This window comes from Pinus tabuliformis, chromosome 1_2, assembly GCF_031772625.1.
Source record: "Pinus tabuliformis cultivar Carrire ecotype Pingquan chromosome 1_2, CPIR1, whole genome shotgun sequence".
In the NCBI taxonomy this organism is placed as follows: domain Eukaryota; kingdom Viridiplantae; phylum Streptophyta; class Pinopsida; order Pinales; family Pinaceae; genus Pinus; species Pinus tabuliformis.
The window spans coordinates 368,237,033-368,259,525 of NC_142298.1; the positions used below are offsets into that span (position 1 = coordinate 368,237,033).

The 22,493-nt window shown below is 36.7% G+C and overlaps 1 protein-coding gene across 3 annotated transcripts in view; it reads left to right on the plus strand.

Moving 5' to 3' along the window:
- Nucleotides 1–15,694: 15,694 nt before the first annotated feature.
- LOC149205902 (protein STICHEL-like) overlaps nucleotides 15,695–22,493 on the plus strand; it is a 139,938-nt gene continuing 133,139 nt past the window's right edge. The window contains exon 1 of one of the 3 annotated variants that reach the window (XM_089395217.1): nucleotides 15,695–19,266. In XM_089395217.1, coding sequence (XP_089251343.1) covers nucleotides 17,182–19,266 — 2,085 coding nt within the window. In that variant the 5' untranslated portion in view covers nucleotides 15,695–17,181. The remainder of the gene's footprint in view (nucleotides 19,267–22,493) is intronic. The other 2 variants (XM_089395216.1, XM_089395218.1) reach the window with 2 other exon arrangements.

Here is a 22,493-nt window from a genome sequence, read left to right on the forward strand (position 1 = left end):
GCAGAGGTAAGTACGATAACTTTGTCGGAAGCAAGTGTGTGACCTTGCAGCGAATCAAGTGAGATGCATGGGGGTTCCAACACACAAATAATAGTACGCAACTTGAAAGGAACACACGAACGGAATGACATCACAAGCTGGAAGCAGAATAGTCCACAAACCAAAGTGACGGGTTAATCCAAAAACATGCCTTCAACAAGATTCATACAATTGCATACTAAATAGTTCAGACACAAATGCGTAAATTAAATAACATACATTACTAAAGCAACCAGAATAGTCCAACTACAATAAAAACATATGCATGAAAACATGTTGGCTCAGTTATATTATTAATTGAAAGTTCCATCCACACATACACCATTGACAACCACCAGCCCTAATAGTGGAACATCACAGTCAACACTGCCTGCTACTCCAAAGAAGTGTACTCACTCTATGTTGTGGAGAAGCCAAGGCTCGCCATAATACTCTCCAAGCCTTTTCTAAGCAGTGCCTAGCCAAAAAATTGGCTCACAAAAGCCTCTTCTATGAGTTATGAGGCTATATTTATAACAACGGGTGGGGTGACCCTTGACATTCCCCTTTGTGACTTTTTGACTACCCTCATGACTCTTAAACTTCTTTACAAATAACTCCTTACATTACATAGTGACTGTGAAAATTCCACTAATGACGCTTGGAATTTCACTTACAACATATTTACAAATAATATACATTTTCCACATGTACCCATGTGAGACAAAATAGGCTAGAGACAGCCTAACAAGACACAAAATTATGGCTCCAAAGTTTGGGGCAAGACCAAGTTGGCAACCTCCACTTGATGATTCTTGGTTACGTACTAATGCCAAGCTTGGTACTATGCTATGATGTCCCCAAACTGCTTGATGGTGTCTTCCTGATAACGAACTCTTGCCTCCATAGCTTCTAGGTATATGGTCTTGGAACCTGTGTCCATCTCATCCTGAAGCATGTGCAGCATGGTGTAGACCATGATAGGACCACCAATGTGCTTCTGCATGTTTGGTGCGCTCAGCTCCAAGTCATCCCTGGTGGCCTCTCGCCTTAGCTGCTCCATGTACTTGTCGACCTCTAACCAGACTTGGTTCTTGTGCTTAGCTTTGGTGAGGGAACTTGCATCTATTCACTCTCTTCCTCAGTTGTTGGCTTTTCCGACTCATCAACCTGTATTGGCAATATTTGCTATGTCATTTCACCTTGCCTTTATTCTTCCTGTTTCTGCTTCTTTTCCTGTTCTTTCCTTCTCGACTCCCATTATTCCTTTGGTTCTTGTTCTTCTTGCTACGATCTCAGTTCTGCTACATGCAAGCCCTGCTCTTCTGTATTCCTCTTCTTTGTTGTCTGTGTCCTCTTCTTCCTTTTGCTTCTGTTATGAAAGTCGCTTACATGAAGATTGAATGCACTTTTGCTTTGTAAAATTTTCTCCCTTTATTATTTCAGCAATTTCCTCTTTCCATGATCTTGTACTAGTTTGCTATCTTATGCCATTATTGTTGTTCTTGTTGCCATGTTAGTGTTGATTCCTTTTCTATAAACAGTTGGGCATCTGCATATATTGGCAATTAAATTGGTGCTTGCTCAACTGCTTCCGCAGTACTGGTTTCAGTGGTCTCTCTTGAAGCAACTCTCTTTGGTACCATGGTACAATGACTGCAGGAGACAAGTGCTTCAAGAGCGTGGTACCTATGGGACAGAAGGGACACTCTTGGAAAGCAAACATTAGCTATTAGAAATCTAACTTCACAACATGATCAAGTAGCAACTAGGGCATCTTATGAGGAGAATTGTGAAATTTTGACTGATAGGGGTGACTGATTGACTGTGGGAACTGCACACTGCGCAGTCCCAACAGTCAATGTGGAATCTTGATGACTAGAACTGCGCAATGCACAGTTCAGTCTGGGTCAGGGCTTGGGAGAGACTGCGCATTACGTAATCTCAGTGACCAAGCTGGGAGACTAGCTCCTAGAATTGCCCTGTGCATAGTTGGAGCCAGCCCAGGATAGGCTCTGCGCAATTCCAGAAGCCAAGGCAAAGGCCTTGAGCTCCCATATTGTGCAGTGCATGCAGTGAAGTGTGAGATCCGGGGAGGGGGAGCCTAGATCTGTCCATGGGAGTGTGTAGGCAAGAAGATATGAAGAGTGATGTAAGGATGAATGCAAATCTGACTAAGTGTAGATGTATACATGTAAAACAAGTGCAACAATGGATCATACTTAAGTAATAGGAGGCATGTGAAGGGAGTCGGCGCACAACCACTGTTGGTACAAAAAGGGAAAACTCATGTGATGCTTGGGGAAGGCCATGTATAACTTGAAACAAGACTTCTACAAGCTAAAACAAGTTAAAACGCCAGTGGTCATTTGACAAAATGAGTGAAACAACGCTCTCACAAGGTAAACAAACAAAAGCGATAGAAAAAAGTAGCAAAAGGCGATAAAAGCAAAATTCACCCCGAAAAGTGATGACAATGCTCCGAAGGTTCCTTGATCTCTTAGGGAAGCTAGAACTTGATGATCAAATGTATAAGTGAGATCTAGAGGCATCCATTACATAGATTTGAGAAAAATGGAGTTCATGACGTGTATTCTTGAGATCAAGGACAACCATGACACTTGGCATAAACTTCTAAAGATGGAAATGTGTTACCTTCAAGAAACTAATAACAAGTCCCTACTTCCTAGGGATGATTTTCCTCTTAGCTTCTTAATTTTTAGAAAAAACTTCCATGCACTACCTGGAAATATTGCGTAGTTATCGGAAGGACCGGGCAACTCTCTGTTTCACGCACTGAGCAATTTTTTAGCACAGTAGGTTTTGCACAATTTATGGGTTGAGTGGCTATGGGCCGCCTCTCAGGCTCTACACAATTTCACAGCTGAAGGTAGGCTATCACCTAGCTCTACACAATTCTAGAGCTGAAGGCTCACTTGCTGGCTTAGACTGCGCAATTCTCGGGAGTGAGGTTGGTTGCGTTCAAGGATTGCGCAGTTCACTAAGGTAACCCTGGAACTGTGTTGAAACCAAGTCAAGAGATCGGCTTGGGGTTAGACAACAAAGAAAGTAAGCAAACACAAGTTGTAAAGCAACAAATAAAACTCAATGAAAGCATAAGTACTTGGTTTAATGCGAGATAAGTTGTTGGGATTTTAAGAGGGAGGCTCCAAAACGAAGCGTAGGCAAAATTTTGGAGGGTGCTTGTAGTTGATACAACATGATCTAATGGTAGTGTATCGGGTTGTATGAGCAAATTTTTCTTCACAGTCCACACCTTATTTTTTAGAGAGACCCCTTGCTAAAAATCTTGCCTTGTATTTATCTATGCTCCCATCAACAACATGTTTGATTTTATAGATCCATTTAAAGGTGACAACAAATTTGTCACTAGGTCTAGGAATGATTTCCCAAACCCCATTCTTCATGATTGATTGATATTCTTCTTGCATGGCTTTCTTCCATTCATCATGATTAGCGACTTGTTCAAATGTGGTTGGTTCTGCTTCAATTAGTTTCGTCATATATGCTGCATATCCAAAGTACTTATTTGGTTTCTTGCTTTCTCTGAAAGTACCTTTCGTTGCTCCATGTCCTTAGACATCTTCAAGTGTGGCTTTCAACCAAATTGGCATCTTCTTTACTTCAGGAATGGTTGTAGGTTGAATGGGTTCACTTGGTCCTTCTTCTTCTTGATTTGTAGGTTCTTTGTCATGTTTCTCTTTTTCTTCAAAGAGTGGTATATCATCTTCATTAGATTTAATGGGAATTGCCTTGGACTTCTTGTATACAAATCTTTCATCAAATATGACATCTTTTCTAACTTCAATTCTACGATATTTTTTTACGTATATTCTATAAGCTTTGATGAAAGGCTATAACCTACAAAGATACCCTTTATACTATCAGAATCTTACTTCATTCTCTTATCCTTAGCGATATGAATGTAGGCAGGGCATCGAAAGATTCAAAGATGATCTACATTAGGTTTATTCCCTGAAAATGCTTCTTTTGGTGTCATATTTTCAAGAATTCTATGACTTTTATTTTGTATGTATACTGTCATTATAGTTGTTGTCACCCATAAGAATTTGGGAAGCCCTTGGTCATATATCATGGTTCTTATGCATTCTTCAATGGTCTTATTATTTCCCTATGCTACTCCATTTTGCTGAGGATTATAGGGAACTATGAGTCCCTCTTAATACTTTCTTTCTTGCAAAAGGCTACGAGTTCCTTAGATGAAAACACACCACCATGGTTGGATCTAAGGGTCTTAATCTTTCTTTTTGTCAATATTTCCACTTCTGATTTGAATTCTTTTAACTTTTCAAAGACTTCATCCTTAGATTTGAGAAGACAAATCCAAGGTTTTCTAGAGTGATCATCAATGAAGGTCACATAATATAGATGGCCTCCAAGAGATTTATTTGCCATTGGTCCACACACATTAGAATGAATGAGGTCTAATATTTCTTTAGATCTTGTGTCACTGCTTGAAAATGGTTTCTTTGTATTCTTTCCCAAAGCACATCCCTTACATATTCCTTCATGATCCTCCTTTAGGTCGAGGATGCCTTTCACCATTTGACTTAGGGAGGGAAATATTTTATAATGAAGGTGTCCATACCTTCTATGCCAAAGTTCAAAGGGACTAATATCCATGTGAACAAGGTCTTGAGGAGGAGGTGTTAGAAGTCTATACAACCTCCCCTCACGAATCCCAATAACCTTATCTTTTTCAATACTAGAGCCCCTTCCCCAAACAAGAACTTTTCCATCTACAAAGGCAATTATATTTCCTTTATGTTTTAGACAATAAATAGAAAGTAAATTCTTTTTCAAACCTGGTACATAGATAATGTTGTTGAGATGAAAATTTCCACCATGTTCTAGTTCCAATGAAGTATATCCAAGACCTTTGAGTGCATAATTATTGTGTCTCCAAGCTCCATTGAATGAGATGAATATCCTTTTGATATGGTTTGAAGTTTTCCACTTTCTCCTGTCATGTGTCTTGAGGCTCCACTATCAATGATCCAATCACTGTCATCATCAAATGTACCTGTAAGTGCAACCAAGAATCCTCTAATTTTGTCTCTCCTAGATATATTAAAGATGATCTTGACACCAAAGCTTCTTGCAACTTTCAAGATATTTTTAAGCGTATTGAGTCCCATCTTCAAATAGCTTTCCATTGATGAGAGAGATCATCCTTACAAGAGTTCTTTTTATTCCTTCAAATGATAGCCAACAAAGTGATCTTCAAATAGTCTTCCTTCACCTTAACTCTGATACCATGTTGAGAAATCAATGCATGTAGTTATTAGGGTTTTGATTCCTCTTTTCTTGATAATTATTTGTGATATGTATTGGCTTCTTTACTTATTTATTATGTTATCTTTCATCAAGAAATTACCAAATCAAAAATATGAAGATCACAAGAATAAGAGACACAAGATGTAGGCACTCAGCCAGGGAAAAACCCCTCTCCTAGGGGAAAACCCAATCAAACTCTTATTCTCTAATAGAACCAAGTCAAAGTGATACAATCCAAGACCTTATGACCAAGATAAAGACCTTCTCCAATCACCAAGTTAACCTTCCTTCAAAGTAGGCAAACTTTGTCAAAGTTAACATGGGTCAACACTTTTCAAAGTAGGCAAACTTTGTCAAAGTTAACATGGGTCAACACTCTTGAAATCTGCTCAACTAGAATTTCGGCCTCTGGCAACTCAAAACTTCAGACCTGCAATAATTGCATAATTTTTTACCCCTACAACTTGCCCATAAACCCTAGAAAACTCACACGTGTGAGAGAAAGATGCCCAAAACTTGTCCTTTTCACTTTTTCTTGATTTTGTCTTCTTTCCTTTAGACTTCGCTCTTCTTTTTGTCTTATTTCCGCTCCAAATAAAACTTGTTGTGATTGATGCCAAGGAGGTCGAATTCTGCTTGATATATACTACTTCCACAAGGTCGAATAGCCCCAAATAGGGCCGACTTGGTGAGGAGATGAAAAATTACTATTTTGGCTCAAAACAATTTTTCTTTACATGATACAAAAGCCCAATAAGGGTCAAATACATATGTCAATGACTCTTATGACTCAAGAAAACCCTAGAAGCCTTCAATGGTGACTTCGACCTAATGAACAAATAAAAAGAGCATAAAACCCATGCTTAAAAATAATTCTCTTTTTCTTCTTTTTCAATTTTACAATAAATACATAATGATGGAGTGTATAATAGCAATTATGAAGATCGACCATAATTACATTTTCAACAGGGAGGACCCACATATGATGACATCTAGGGTAGTAGATTATGGATGAATTAAAAAGGTGCAACTTATGAACGATCCAAGGAAAAACCTTCGGGCAACATGTCGAGCAAATAAATAAAGAGCGCAAAACTATTAAAATATAGTTATTTTAAAGCATAAAGGTTTGATACTTGATTCATTCAAATTATGCTTTGGTTGCAGTGGTTCTTGGGCTTGGGCCTTATAATATGTTTTGTTAAATAACATACAAAATTGATCTTTGAGTGAATATATATATAAAAGTATAAAATCAAAAGATTTTTTTGAGTTTTATAAAAAAAAAATCTAAGGCAATTAAAGTCTAAAAGTTTTAAAGGGTCCCCATTTTTTACTATGGTGCTAATATAAAATGGGGGGTTATTGCTTGCTACAACACCAAGATACTATGGAGAGTATGTCTACGGTAAACAAAATACTTCTTTTGTTCAACTATTTATATTCTAATTTCGTTGTTGTAAATAAACAAAATATTTGAAAAATATCTAATGTTCAAAGAAGGAAATTCTATCCCCTTCCTATTTACTTGCATTTACTCATAATTTTTCATCTACACAATACTTCAAATATAAAAAACATTTTAGAAAATGACAACTATTAAAAGGACAAGATAATCAGGGTATAAAATTGTAACTTTGTTATGGAAAATAACACTGTAGCTACCAGGCTCCACCCAACCTTGAATCATTCTACTGAAAGGGTGCCCCCGAGCTTCAATGGTTTGCAAGTCAATTTTCTTCTTTGTTCCTTCTTTTCTATCACTATACTTTTCACCTTAGCTTAGTACTGCGTGAGTCTTCAGCTATTATAAGACAAGAAACATACCCTTTTTTCCCAAATCAATTTGTAGCTAGTAACTACCTCCTCCTTATCCTTTAGGTGGCAAGTAGTTACTTGGCTCATTAATGGGCCTCACTCTCCCCAACCACCTAAGACAACGTCCTATCTTACCTAGAGAGTTATTGATCAATAACTTTTCATAATTTAATAAGCTAATCCTAAGATTAGATGCCTAGGACTTAGACCATCAAAGGTAATTAAATTCCATCATTAACTTGCAAATCATAGTTTCTCTTCATCCAATTGAAGCTTCAAAATTATTTTAAATATTTGTTTATTAATAATTTAACAAAACAACTTTACATAAGATAACTATTAGTAACATAATACGAATAGACCAATCCCAATTCAGGCTTAAGGTCAAAACAACAAGCAAACATAACATGTACAAATTTACAAATAAACACTCAGTTAGGGGATATCACACACTGCCTCTTATACTTCTCCAAATATGCCCCAAAAGGTTCATCCTGATCAACTTGCACCATTTGGCTTGCGTCCGTCTCATCTAAAAATTGTGGCATAATGTGTCTAGGTGTCTTGTTATATATGTGTGGGTGGCTTTGCATGGTTGTCCATGCATGGCTGCCTTCTCCACTGTTAGATCGTTCATTGTTAATGAGATCCTTCTTCTGTTGTCCCCCAAGTGTGTTATTGGTTAATTTCCCCATTAACTCCATCATCGCCTTCTGGCCCTTGGCCAAACAATTTAGGATGCTAACTAAATTATTATATTCTTAGGTCTCCTTATCTCCCTTATAAAACGATACTTCTTCTTTTTCTGCTTCAGGAATTTCTTCTTCCTCTGAATTTGGAGTGGGTTCTCTATCCTTGTAGTGTCTTGAATTTCTTCTTCCTCTGAATTTGGAGTGGGTTCTCTATCCTTGTAGTGTCTTTTATAGGTGACATATGGGTGGTCTTTAGAACTCCTCAACTATTGTTATAAATTGCTCCTCAAACGACACAATTGTCTAATACCATGTTCTGATACCACTGTAAGATGCTCCCCTTGGAATATTTCGAAAAATCCCACCAAAAGTTTTGAGTTTGATTAATTTTTTTACTGAGGTATTTCGTAAAACAATTTGCATGCATATGGCTGTAGGTGCATTCTTTGTGTAGTTATTTTTAAAACAAGTAACACAATGCCAAATAGATACCAAAATACACTTCAAAATAACAATATATATATCTTATTAAACCCAAAAATGTACATACCACTAAAATACGCTTTCAACAACAATATAACTCATATTACCCTTTTGAAAATAACTCATAAAAGTACCATCAATAAATGCATACATTCATAATCGATGACAATACAGGTTCAACCTTCAAATCTGGTATACACAACTCGTAATTTTATCTCCATAAACATCGGTAACATTAAGCTCCCATAAACATATAACTTAACCCTCAAAAGGTAAACTCGACCTAACATAGTTCAACCTTCAAATCTAGTATACACAACTCGTAATTTTATCTCCATAAACATCGGTAACATTAAGCTCCCATAAACATATAACTTAACCCTCAAAAGGTAAACTCGACCTAACATAGCAAGGTTAATTCTTGATAGTAAACTTAACTAGCAAGAATGGCATTTCGCTCCTTCATAAAGACTGCTCTATACCCTTTTAGATGGAATACTTTCTTCCTGCTAACCATGGAAGGAACTGAACCCCCTATTATCAGCCCATCTTCTCCAATGAATGGCCATGCAAAATGGGAATAAACTCAACCTATTAAAGAAAATAGAGAATCACAAAAGATTGGTTATAAAATCAACTGATAACACTTCCATATCTACTCTTTTTTTTTGTCAAAGTTTTCTTCGTCATCAAGAATGAAGTGCAATGTGAGAACCTACATGATTATACTTCATTACCAACTAGGGTGTATAGTTTCAACACCAAAACCAACAACCAAAATGAGGGTTTCCAGAACCTCTCAAAATCTCTCCAAAACTATATTTTTCAAATGATCAAACGCAAGAATGAGGAGAGACTCCTCATTTCCCTTTTTTATAACTCACTTGACCCTTTTGTCACCCTTTTACCTTTCATTTAAAGTCACTTTAGTAGGTTTTCTTACTTTATAATTTAAAAGTATTTTCGTTAGCCTAGGACCCATGTCCCCTTTTCTCCATTTTAGATCAGGTGTTTTCCTAGGCAAATTGTGTTCCATTGATTACTTTTCTCATCCTAGCTTGCGGGAACTTAATTAGGCTAGCATAATCTTCTCCTTATTTCTCCTAAGTGGACAGGGACATTACATGTGACCTTGGTTAATTTTTCCATAACATTTTTTAATTTCTCACATATGTATGGAACATTATTGTTTCTTACACTCTTGTAGTTGTAGCCAACCAAAATATTTGCAATAGGAAATATCACTTTTTGGCACAATTATCTCTAAACCCTTGTAATCACCACATATGATAGAATATGATGCATGATGCACCGCATTATAAACATAATGATCCATATCCCTCGCAATTTGAAAGCTTTGCCATATTATAGTTATTACACATGAAGATGTGGCCTTTCTTGTTAATCTTTCAAATATTCTTAGTACACCTTTGACCTTTTGTAAATGGAATTAAATAGATCATTAACCAAATATAACACAACCCAATCATAATTAAATATTATAACGATTTAAAAAAAAAAATTAGACGTTGTGGAGTTAGTTAAGATCATTTGGGTTTTATGTACTTTTACGTAAATTGTGTTTTTTTAGTGTGTTTTCTTAGTATGTATTAGTCTACATTTGTAGTTATTTATCTTGATAAGCACAATATGTTCCAAAAAAAAAGGATCTAATGATTCATATTTTCTTTGACACAAATGACTATAGATTCGTGAGTTAACACCCAATTGGTTGGTGAGATTTATTTAGAGAATGTGGAGGGTTTTTTGTTGATGATTGATTATGAGAAAGTGATATACAAAATTCTTTTCTTTTGCAGTGATATATTTCCTCAAGTGGTCTCATTCCATAAGGTAGTGAATTGTTTCTCTATTTGAGGGTTTTAACAAATTAATACACTGGTCTACTAAGCATATAAAAAATGTGATTTCTAATCCACTATGGATATAAATGATGATTTTTTCTTTGGAAAAAAATTAATATAATAAATAATTCTATTACAAGCAATCTATTATAGCTAATGTTTACAATGTTGAGACATAAAGTTGTTGGGTTAATTTGAATGATTCAATGCTATGAATTACAAGTAGAAGGTCGTGTGATGAAGGTCTTGGACTACCTATGAATATTGCAAGCCTTAGTTGATGTCCTTGCCAGGTTAGTTTGCTAAGGCTATAACTAGCTAATTTAGCCTAGATAACCTTCTCAAAATAAGAGGAAGTCTCAACAGGTTTCTCCAACATATACATTATCGAGAAAAATAAATAAAAGAAAATGTTGAAACATAACACTCAACTTGCAAAACACATTACCAAACAATAAGTCAAACAAGAGTTTTTCAAATTAATGTGCCAAAATTTTCAAAACTAATCATTAAAACAATTCTTTATTTGACATTGATATTTTAATTTACATTAATTAAATCATACATTCTATATTTGATATATAAATCTCATTAGAGTAGTTTGGGTAGAGTCAATTCATTGTTGACTGATTTCAAGCTCCAAGTTTTAATAGCCCATGGTTTTTTTTGTAATGTAGCCTATTTAAAAGCGTGAAGACTTTATTCTAATTTGCCTTTAGGCACTAAATAATAGATCAACAATTTAGTTGGCTTTCCTATCAGGGTTTCTAGGGTAAAAACATAGTATCCATGCTATTAATGTTTATGTATTTATGATGTATGTATTTATTTCTCTCGCAATATTGTTTATTACTAACAATCGATATCAAAGAATATGTGGTCAAGGATTCAAGGTGCTCAGATTTTGGATTTGTTAGTGAGGTGCTATAATGAGACCTGAATCAAATCAATAAAGTTTACTCTAGGTTCATACCCATCATAGTTGTTGCCATCCTTTGTGGAGGCAGAGTCATAGTTTGATGTAGTGAGAAGCATTATTGTAAGGAAGGAGATTCTAGAGTGCTTGGATTTCTAGGCCATTAGAGTGGAGTCTTTGTCAGGACCAACATATCAGGTTTTGGAAGTCATGGAGATGTTGTCGATAAAAGATTGCCTATGTCCAAAAAAATGCTATGTTGGTCACAACAAAGGAGAGCAATGCCCACTCAATGGACACAAGTTGTGTTGATGAGAGATTGTGTGGATCTCGCGAGTGCAAATCGTGTTGGAATGTCAGGTCAAGGTGTGGATCTGCAAGGGTTTGAGATATAGAAAGAGAGAGAGGTTGCATGTACGAGATAGAGTAAATGGAGTTGATGGTGGTGGGGTTTGGTGAAAGAGGTTGTGTGTTATGCATGTGAACACCATAAAGGTCTTTGGTTAAAGTTGTAAATCCTAGCGATACACAAGTTGTATTCCAAAAGGTTGTTGTAAGACCGGATATCCATGCATGCGTTTAGCGTGATAACACATGATGTCTCAAGTTATGGAATGAACCACTTGAATAGGTATGAGGGTGGCAGGTATGCTAGCTTAAGGTTAATTGTTGGAGTGTGATGGCACATGGAGTTATGTACAATCAAGCTATGGAATTGACAACCTGAATAGGTATGAGGGTGGTAGGTGTACTCATATGCTAGCTTGAGGGGAGGAATGTAAAATCTTAGGATGTGAAATGGTTGATGAACAATGTATGAGAAAAGAGTATCTTAGAAAATTGGTGGATAGTGGCTGGTTACTTATGAATTGTGGTGGATGGTAACATTTTTATATAGACTTCAACTAAGTTATTAGGACCAAGTTAATCCCCTTGAGTCATGTTTAAGGGGAGATTGTTAGGGTGACCGAGGTAAACTTAACTCAATAATAAAATCAATTTAGCATTGACAATTTTCAAACTCCATGATATTTTTTATAATTTAACCTATTTAAAATTGTAAAAACATCATTATATTTTATGTTTAAACAAAAAAATAACAAAAAAAAATAAATAAATTATATCCATACTATTAATATTTATGTATTTATGAAATATGTATTTTTTTTCCACATTATTATTTTATTTTATTAATAACAAATCCTACAATAAAGTTATTCAATGTATTTAGATTTGCAAGGGTTATACTTTACCTATGCTTCATATTAAATATATGTTTTCCAATTTTACTAAAAACAAAGCCTTACTAAAAATCATTTTTTTTAAAATTTATTTTAATTATTAATATAACAAAATAGGTACATGAATAGTTTTATGGGTTAACAACCACCACGCGCATTAAAAAGATTAAAATCCTAAATTTAGGGACTTTCTTTCTCTTTGACTCGATTACATTGATAATGAATTGTGTACTTTGTTTAAACAATCCCTTTCATTATTTATTGATCATATTGTTTATAGCCTAAGCAAGCAATTGTCAACAAGTTATTTTTTGTTTTTTAATTAATGCAAATATATTAACATTTCCTTGTTTTAATAATAAGAGAAGGTCTTTGTCTTACCTATCACTTTTGAAAGAGAAATGTATCTCATATTTTAAGTACAATGTTTAGTTTACATGTCAAAAGGAAAGACGAGATTTTACACATGACAAGATGGGATTTTACACTAATGAGTTTTGTATAAAATAATATTTAATGGTTTGGTATATATATATATATATATATATATATATTTAAATAATGTTTACGATATTAATATTGATTAAAACAAAAAGATGATAAGTAATATTATTAATTAAAACAAAAATACAATAAGTAATATTAATATTATTTAAAAGGAAACAAATTATATTTTAATTTATCAGAATTTATATTGTGATTTTTAGTTATTTATTATGAATTTTTAATTATATAAATAAATTCAACTTCTTAAAAATATATTCAAAAATAATTTCAAAACACAAAATAATTATGATTTTTTTACACAAATAAGAAAAGTTTTGCTATTAAAAATTTGCTCAGACACATCAAGATATACGAGAGGCTTACATTTTGCTCATAATGACTAGAGGTTCTAACAGGAGAGGAAGAGATAACTATAAATGCTGTAGCGAAATTTTGTTACCTATTCTTTTGGAGCCAAAATTCATGCTTCTACAACTATAGATTCTATAAAATTGGTCATTTACAAAACACATTTTTATGGATTTATCATAGCTGATTGAGGTGGATCAATTGACATTTGGTCTGTTGGAGCACTACTTGTTGTGCTTTTGGAGTTCTCATTATTCCAATGAGTTTGGAGATCAACCATTTGAAGACACATCCCATCCATCTTGTCCTCCATGTGTTGCGTTTTAACCTGTTGGCTTTGAACAATTTATATCAGAACCAAGATTTGATGATGCAAATCTCAGATCTCTGCGTACCAATCTAGAGGTGGGTGCAGACACTAGTGGCAGTGGTGAGCCATTGGAATTATTGGATGGACTCTTTGACTTATTGTGTTCCAAGGGGTGTTGGAGCTTGCGAAACGGTGGTGCAATAACCACAAAGGGGCTGAGTGAAATGATTATCCATTGCAAATATCAATCCCACCTTCAAAGTTTAATGTCAACTTTTGAGCTGACTTTGGTCCACAATGCTCGCTTGAACACAAAGATTAAGGAAAATGAGGCTAGGGAGTTGCTTCTATGGCTATCGAAGCCCGTGGAAGCACTAACTGAGGAGGAATATTATGCACCATCTCGTTTCAATACCTCTAGAGGGTGATTCTAAAGCATGGAACAAAGATTATAGGAAACAAATGAACATGTAGGAAAAAGGCCCTAGGGAAGGAAGACTCCCTCACGTGAGAGCAGAAGGTCCAACCCACAAAAGATACCAAATTCAATATCTTCCATATGTTTGGTCCTCATAATTAGTTACACAGATCAAATTTGGCAACCTTAACATGAGCTCAACATGCATGAACGTCTGCCTTGGATACCGGATTTTGCACACTTCCTAGATTGCCTTCGACACCAAGAACTAGGGAAGTAGATTATATGTGTCCATTCTGCAAGGTACAGAGGAGTGCGAGAGGAATTGTGAGGAGTTTACATTTAATTTCAATCTTGCACTATAATGCATACATTCCATGCCTCTGGACAAGGCATATGTCCTTGTGAAGGACCTGTTAACTTGAGATCGCCATTTAGAAGATATCGCACGAATATAGAGTACGTGAGAAAATGAAGCAATGCCACCGGCTTTGCTATCCATGAGGAGGATGGTCTTCCAACTTTGGAGGAAAATAAATAAAACCTTGCCAAGTTCTAAGCTCGTTACATTCTTCCTTTGTGAACTTTGATGATTGATGAAGGAATGAGGCCAAAGATTTATCTTGATCATGTAATATGTTTCCAAGAGAGTTGGTCATTAATACGAAGTTGCACTTGTTCAAGCTCGCAAGCTTTATTGGCTTGCTCGTCAGCTTCCTGATTTTGATTGCGGAGGATATGATGAAAGGGCTTATGAGTGAAAGCCTCCAATATGCCAGTAATTTTGTGGAGAAGGAGAGCAAACACATTGTTCATAGGGAGAGAGGCCAAACAAAGGTATTGAATAATTGAAAAAGAGTCGCCCAAAACAACAATATAAGAGATGCCCTATTCTTTTGCTAATTGAAAGCCCAAAAAGAAACCATACATTTCAGCGAGGGTGTTTCATCTCAGCCCCAAACGAACTTGACTTCCATTACTCTTTCAGTATTTATGATAATCCTTCCTCTTCCCACCACTTTTATCAACAATTAAATTTAAAAAATATAAATATATAAATTTTCAAACTAAAATTTTAAAAGGACATGACTACCTAAAATAAAAATAAAAAATAAATAAGAAAAATATAAATATATAGATTTTCAAACTAGAGTTTTACAAGTAAAATGAAAAGACATAGTTACATAAAACAAAAGATAAATAAGAAAGTGATTTTTGTTTGGAATCTTCTACATTCTAATAGTTATTAGGACTAATTTATAACAAAATGATGAAAAAGTTAAATTAAAAAAAAATGATTCTTACAATTCATTTCGTTCGTGATATTAGTTTGTAAGTGCAATAAGTATTTGTACTTTTCTATATTTAAATTATAAAATAAAATCTCACCTCCTCTTTGTACTTGCACTAGATTTTTTCCCAAAATTTTCAAATATTATGCCGAACAAAGATCTTTAAAAATGTGACAGTTCATGGGAACTCCCTTTATGTTATTTTCATAACTGTTATTTTATTTTATTTTTAACTACTAAACTATGCCTAAACCAAAATAACCTTTACTATTGTGAACATGGGGAAGACTCATTGACCCTTCCCTTATGGGGTTGTCTTTGTCTTATTGAGAAGTCTGTCATTTCAAAGTTCAGGATAAATATTCTGTCCAGTGGATAATGTCCCCTCGTGTGAAGAGGGTGAGGAACCCAGTGACCTTTCACCTTATATCAGATTGTTTTACTGAGAGTGATTTTAGGAAAAATTCAATGCTGATTTATACAAAAACATGAGTCCAAAATTCTGACTCGCCCACTCGAATCCGAGGACTGTGATGCGCTCCCATCAATCTCGCTACTGTTGGATGGAGGTGAAACAGCGTAGATTTATTTACGACAGCTGTAACTCGGTGAAGACCCGGACGCGGACGGTCTGTTGTGTTTTTGGAGGGAATTTTTTTATATCTCGTCTAATGTGCGCACGTGCCAGGTCCTGCCCATTACCAACAGGAATCTCTCATACCTAGACCTTACTTAGGCTCACTGTCACCAGATTTTTGGCCAATTACAATCCCATGCTTTCCTGGTACACCTTTTGTTTCATAATGCTACAATGCCATGCAGTTAGATTATGATGGGCTGGATTCCATTTCAATTAATTACCCATTGAAATCTGGTTTAAGTATTTAACCAATGATGGCATCCTTCAAATTTCTCTGAAGCAAGTAGGGAGTACAGAGGGGGTGTGGGTTTGGATTTGTGTGTGAGTGAGTGGGCACTCACACCCAATTGGGATTTGGGCTTTAGATTCATCCATCGGTGCAGTCAGTCCGGTCCAGTCCCTTCTCTTCTTTCGAGGGTTGGTTCCCAGGCATATGGTCCTGTTAATCCCACGGATGCTGCTGAAGAACTCCATACATACGAACAAACAAACACCAGAGTCATCGACACACGCCCTCTGGGCAGTGGGTCTCACTTGCTTCCTTTGTGTCTGTGATTACCCAGTTGGGAGCACAACTGTGTTATGGTTGGTTACACATTAATACACACCCTACTCTACTCTGCAGGCTGGGGCGCTCTCCCTTGTGTGACCAGGGGATAAGAGATCCCTCCCATTCTTGCTCTTCCTGGTTCATAACCCGTAAGAGTTTTGCAATCAGACTCGTTAGTTTCGCGCATGTAACTTCATTGTTCTGTCTTCTGGATAACGGCAATTTTTTCCACACATTTACTGCACATTATGACACTGTTATGTTACGATGGGTTTCAGTAAGGTTTAGGGCAATTCAAAGCTTTGTTTTGTCAAGGCTGTTGCTTCAGATAGACACAGGGTGTAACCAGGATAAGGCTAATCTTCTGAGTAGAGCTAGTCCAGTCAGTTGAAACTTGAAACTGACTCTGTTATGTTAATATAAAGCTTCACTTCAGTCATTTACATGGATGATGGGAGCCAGCTTCAGGTCCTTGCACAGCATTTCAGAGCTTAGCGTTTCCATTGCAACCCATTTGGATAGTTCAATGGTGGATTGAAATTAGCCTTGGTAAATTAATCTGGTCATGTATCTGTTGCTGCGATTGGGATCGACACAATGGTATGTATAATGTCAATATACCAAGCAGTAGCACTGGAGATTCGCAGATTAATGATCCACCTGGGTGGTGGAACTGGATGTTAGATTTATTGGAACTAGCAGAAGCCGAAGGGACTAGAGTCGAGGTTGGTTGTTCTGCTCTTGTGTAGGAGGATAGCAGGATAATGATGTTCGAGGTTGGAGGGCATCATCATCCTGCAGGGGAACTCCACATTCGAAAGGAGCTCATTGCGCTTAAAAGAGCTCGGTGTTTAAGGGATCCAGCCACTTCCTCTTCCTGGAAATCTCCAATAACTGGTAAGTCAGTTGCTAATTCTGATTGGAATTATGGTAATGGGAACTGCGAGAGAGAGTCTGTAGAAGGGAGAAATGGCTTCGAAAAGGATGCCAGTTCTGACATTCTTCCTACTTCCGTGAGAGGAGGTGATATCAGTAATGGAGAAAGGGGGTTACTTCATAATTGGAGAAATCAAAGTTGGGACACACGTGAAGAATTGATGCTTAATGTACAAGATATGAATCTCACTGGAATGGGAAATGATGGGAATGGAGATACATCGAGGGGAGCCAGCAATTACTTTGAAGCTCCTGACAGAGAAGACTGCAGATATGCAGAAACTTGTGGAGATGAGAAGACGATGATGTTTAAACAGGGCAGAAGGGATAGGGTATCAAAGAAGACATCGAGGGATTGGAGAAAGTCCTCTGTAACAAAGAAAAGTGCCAAAGGGAATCATCAAATTCATGCTTCTGTACATGCGCTATCGCAGCTTTCACTAGAGGAGCAGGAGCCCTTCAATGAATTAGAGATATGTAATGAAGATGATGTGAGCTTTTCCAGGAGGAATAGACGAACAGGGAGCTTAGACTGCAATTCCCGTTCAGGATCACCGCTACTTACTAGAGATGCATGGAGATTTCGCCAGCAGAGTGACAAGGATAACAAAAGGTCTCATTGTTTGAACCTTTCAAGAGATGCCATTAGACAAAAGGAAGAGTCATACACACCTGCATCAACATGCTCTTACAGCAGAAATGGTGATCGTAATCCTAGCGTTGTTGGGTCATGGGATGGCACGGCATTTTCTGGCGATGATGAAATGGATGGCTTGGATCTGCCTCGACAAGGATGTGGGATACCTTGTTATTGGTCCAGAACTCCAAAACATAGGAGCAGTGGAGGCTGCAGTTTTTCTCCTAGCTTCTCGGATTCGGTGAGGAGAAAGGTTACTAATATGGTCTCTAGAAATCAGACTACATTGCAGAAAGAATCACCACTATCCAATTACAACTACAAGAGGTCTGTTCGTTTGCTGAATTGTACCAGGGAAGGTCTACCACTATTAACTGATACAGGGGAGGATGGTGCTTCTTCAGAAGAGGGTACGAGTGATGGACGGTCAACCAATATAGGAGAGCTCGACATGGAGGCCACCTATAAATTGGAAAGGAGGATGAAGTCAAGGCACAGAAGTCAAGAACAAATGGAACTGGCTCTGACCCCAGGAAGCAGGGAACTGGCAATCTATGAGGACCGACATAGAAGCTTGAGTCAGAAATATAGACCCAGATCCTTTGATGAATTGGTAGGACAAAATATGGTTGTACAAACCCTGGTTAATGCTATCTTAAGAGGCAAAATTGCCCCTGTCTATCTTTTTCAAGGCTCCCGTGGCACAGGTAAGACATCAACTGCCAGAATTTTTGCAGCAGCTTTGAATTGTCTATCCCCAGAGAATCTCAGGCCATGTGGATTCTGTAGAGAGTGTATAGATTTTGGTTCTGGAAGAAGCGTGGACGTGAAAGAAGTAGATGCGACAAATAGTAATGGTATAGAGAAAGTTAAAGCTCTTTTAAAGAATGTTGCCCTGGCTCCATCTTTCTCACGTTTCAAAGTCTTCATTATTGATGAATGTCACATGTTGACATCTGAAACATGGACTGCACTTTTAAAGAGTCTAGAAGAACCACCTAGACACGTTGTCTTCATATTCATTACAACCGACTCTGATAAAATGCCTCGCACTGCTGTTTCGAGGTGCCAAAAGTATCTTTTTCCAAAAATTAAAGATGCTGAAATTGTGAGCAGATTGCAGAAGCTTGCAATTCAAGAAAATTTGGAGGTTGAATCTGATGCATTGGACATGATAGCAGCTAAATCAGATGGCTCTCTTCGTGATGCAGAGACAATGCTTGACCAGCTTAGCTTGCTGGGACAAAGAATTACGCTATCTATGTTGCATGAACTGGTATGTGCTCTCTTTCAACCGCTTATTTCTGTGACAACCTTATGTATTTTTTGAATGCATAATACATACACCTTCCAAACGCATTGTTTGTGTGCTGTGACTATAGTTTTTTATAAATGAAATTGAATATGTCTTAAATTTGTTGCAACTCAGTTTTTTGGGCCAAAGAATTTTTATTTTTTATTTTTATATTCAATATTTCTTGGGTGAAACCAAATTATTAGCCACGAGGCTTCAGAAAGAGGGAGTAACAAAATACATCCCTTACAGTCTTTTTTGACATATGCCCTGTCATCCATAAAAAAACAGCTAGAGCCAAAGATATTAGAACAGAACCATTTTCACTTCGTGACCACCAGACTGAAAACTGACTACTGCATTGACTGAAACTTCAACAGAACTATACACAGCTTATGATCATGACCATGCACTACCCAACAGTACTTAAAAGAAAGGCTTTCAAGGATTCTGAAACCAGCAAATTGTCTTTGAATTCCTGCTTGAGTGGCATTCCTTCCCGTATAGAAACGGCTTCTGTTGACAACTTGTCAGCCTGGATATTTGATTCTCTGAAGATGTGAGTAAGACAAATTTATATAAACTGATTTATTACCTCCATGACTCTGCAAATCGGTTATGTAGATGTATGTTGGTCCGGATTGTTTTGTTTTTCATGTAAAATCTGTTAGAGCATTCACTTATGTACTGCTGGAAGACTTTCGCGTTCAATAGTTAAGCCCAACCTCAAACAGACCTCAACTGGTCATCAATATGATCTAATACACAAATAACACCTGAAAGTTACTTATGGTTGGCAAATGCCAATTACTTGTTAGCTAGAATTCTTACACTGTAAGAATGTGACTAAATATTGTTGGTGCGTTTGAGATCTGCAAGAAGCAAGGTGCTTGTTATGGTCCCGAATAAGAGGATTCCTGTCACGACAATTAGTCTGTGTATCCTTAATTAGTGAATGATAGACTGAATTTCCAAAATAGAAGAAATTTTTTGATGAGAAAATTGGTTGACTTAAATGCAAGTGCTATCTACAGTGGGCTGATATGGTGTGGGCCCACATCAAACTCAAGAAACAGAGTATCTCACCCAACAATAGATTACTGGTCGTGTTGAGAGGTGCTCTACAGCTGAGTATGGGGAGATGTTGTAGTGACACATTAGATGAGATGTTGTAGTGAAGGGTTAGAAACTTAGATAAAAAAATAATAATAAAACATAGTGCTGGCCCTACCATAATATGGAAAAAATTCATGTGGTGCACATTACATTAAAATAAATTAAAATAATAATGATTAATATTTGTAACCATTATATTTCAGAACTTCATCTTTAAATTTAATTAATAAACATATAATTATAAATAACAATATTTCTATATATAGAGATGTGAAATATATATAAATTATAAATAGTAGCTATAAATTGAGATCCATTTTACCATATAAATTAAAATAATGATGACTCATATTTGTAACCATCTTTTTTTTGTTAATAAGGCACGTATTATATTATTCACAAACAAAAATATCTATTTTTACTGGTCTGCCACAAGGGAAATTAGACCAGTAAAATAGCAATAGAGTTTTAGCCAAAATATATTGTCTAAAATGGAAAATGAAGCTGTCTAGATAATAGAGCCTTTGCCTGTATGTAATGTTCCCTATTAGTTAATTGCCCAAGGGAGGACGAAATAGCCTATCCAACCCTGTAGGCTATAGTCGATGATAAAGGGGGGACCCCATTATCCAATGTTTTGGGGCAACTTTGGGTAAATTTGGAGTATTTAGGGCAAAAGCCAGAATTGGGGGCCAAACTTGTAACCCCTCACATCAAAATAAGGAGAAGAGACCCCGTAAGGAATCTATAAATAAGAAAGAGATAGAATCATTTTTCTCATCATTGATTGGATTGGATACTTTTGTTTTCGTGAGTTGGGGCTCTGAGGGTTTTAAGACCCCTTCGCTTTGTTTGATTTTAGTGGTGATGATCCCACCCTAGTCAATCCCCCTCTTCTTCTCTCAACTATCTGGACATAATTTTTTGAGGCTCTTTTATTTGGTTTGTAGCAAGTGAAGAGATTTATGTGAGAGAATTGGGTTTGGGATGTATTATGTGGCATAACTCCAAGTTAGTGAGCACTTTGAATCACTTTGTGAGGGCAATGGAATGCGTCTAGGGCATTTATGTGGCTGCGTACCCCTTTGAGCCTTCTTTTGTGCACAACAGATACCTCCAAGGGTTTCATTTGTGACAACGAACTACACTTTTGAGGCAACACGAGTTGAAGGTAGTTCTGTCTATGGCAGCGAGAATCCTTCTTGAGGTTGAGTTAGGGCTGGAAACCTTAATGGAATGCAACAAGAGCTTAACAAACTCGTTCTAAAGCAGTGGATTGACCTTCCCGAGGCAACAAATAGCCCATGTTAGGATATTCCGACACATAGGAAATAGTAAGTATAACTTGTTCTTGTGTAGAGCTAGGTAAAGTGTGTTTATTTACTATGTACTTTTATAACTTGTAATCCGATGGTCACGATATGTAGTGATCCGACGGTTCATTCTCTCCTCGGTATTACTGACACTTGATCCGTGGCTTAGCACCCGATTGGTCCATGATCTCTATTTAAAGAGCATGGAGGGTCATTTGTAGGGTAAGCGTTCATGAGAGAAGCTTTTGTAAATTTTCATTCTTTTATTAATAAATTGCCTAAAGTGGTTGCGTTGGCTTAGGCCGTGGACTGTTTCCCTCTTTGAGGGTTTTAACCACGTCAACAATACTGGTGTATTGATCTGTGATCTATTTGTGAGCGGTGTCCTTTGGTGTTCTGTCTAAGGAACTTACCGTGTAAATACCTACATGGTGTCAGCACTATTTGAGGGCCGCATCAGTTGGTGATCCAAATGTGAAGTCGGTAGAATTGCATCCGACTAACGTTTCCTAGATCTACTGTCACTGACTGCTTTCGGGCTGAGAGGACTGCTCTATTGTGTTAGGAGCATTTGTTCTAGCGAGTAACCCCTTTCGTTTGATGTGAAAAGGTTTCCGGTAGCCCTAGCTACGTCATTTTTAAGATCTAGAGGTATACAATGTTTATTTGCAGTTTTTAGTTATTTTCTCTCTGTTTATTTCGGTTTATTTAGCTCTTTGTTTTTTTGTTTCTTTTATTACCGGATCTATACCTTTCATTTCCGTGTATGCTCTTTGCCCC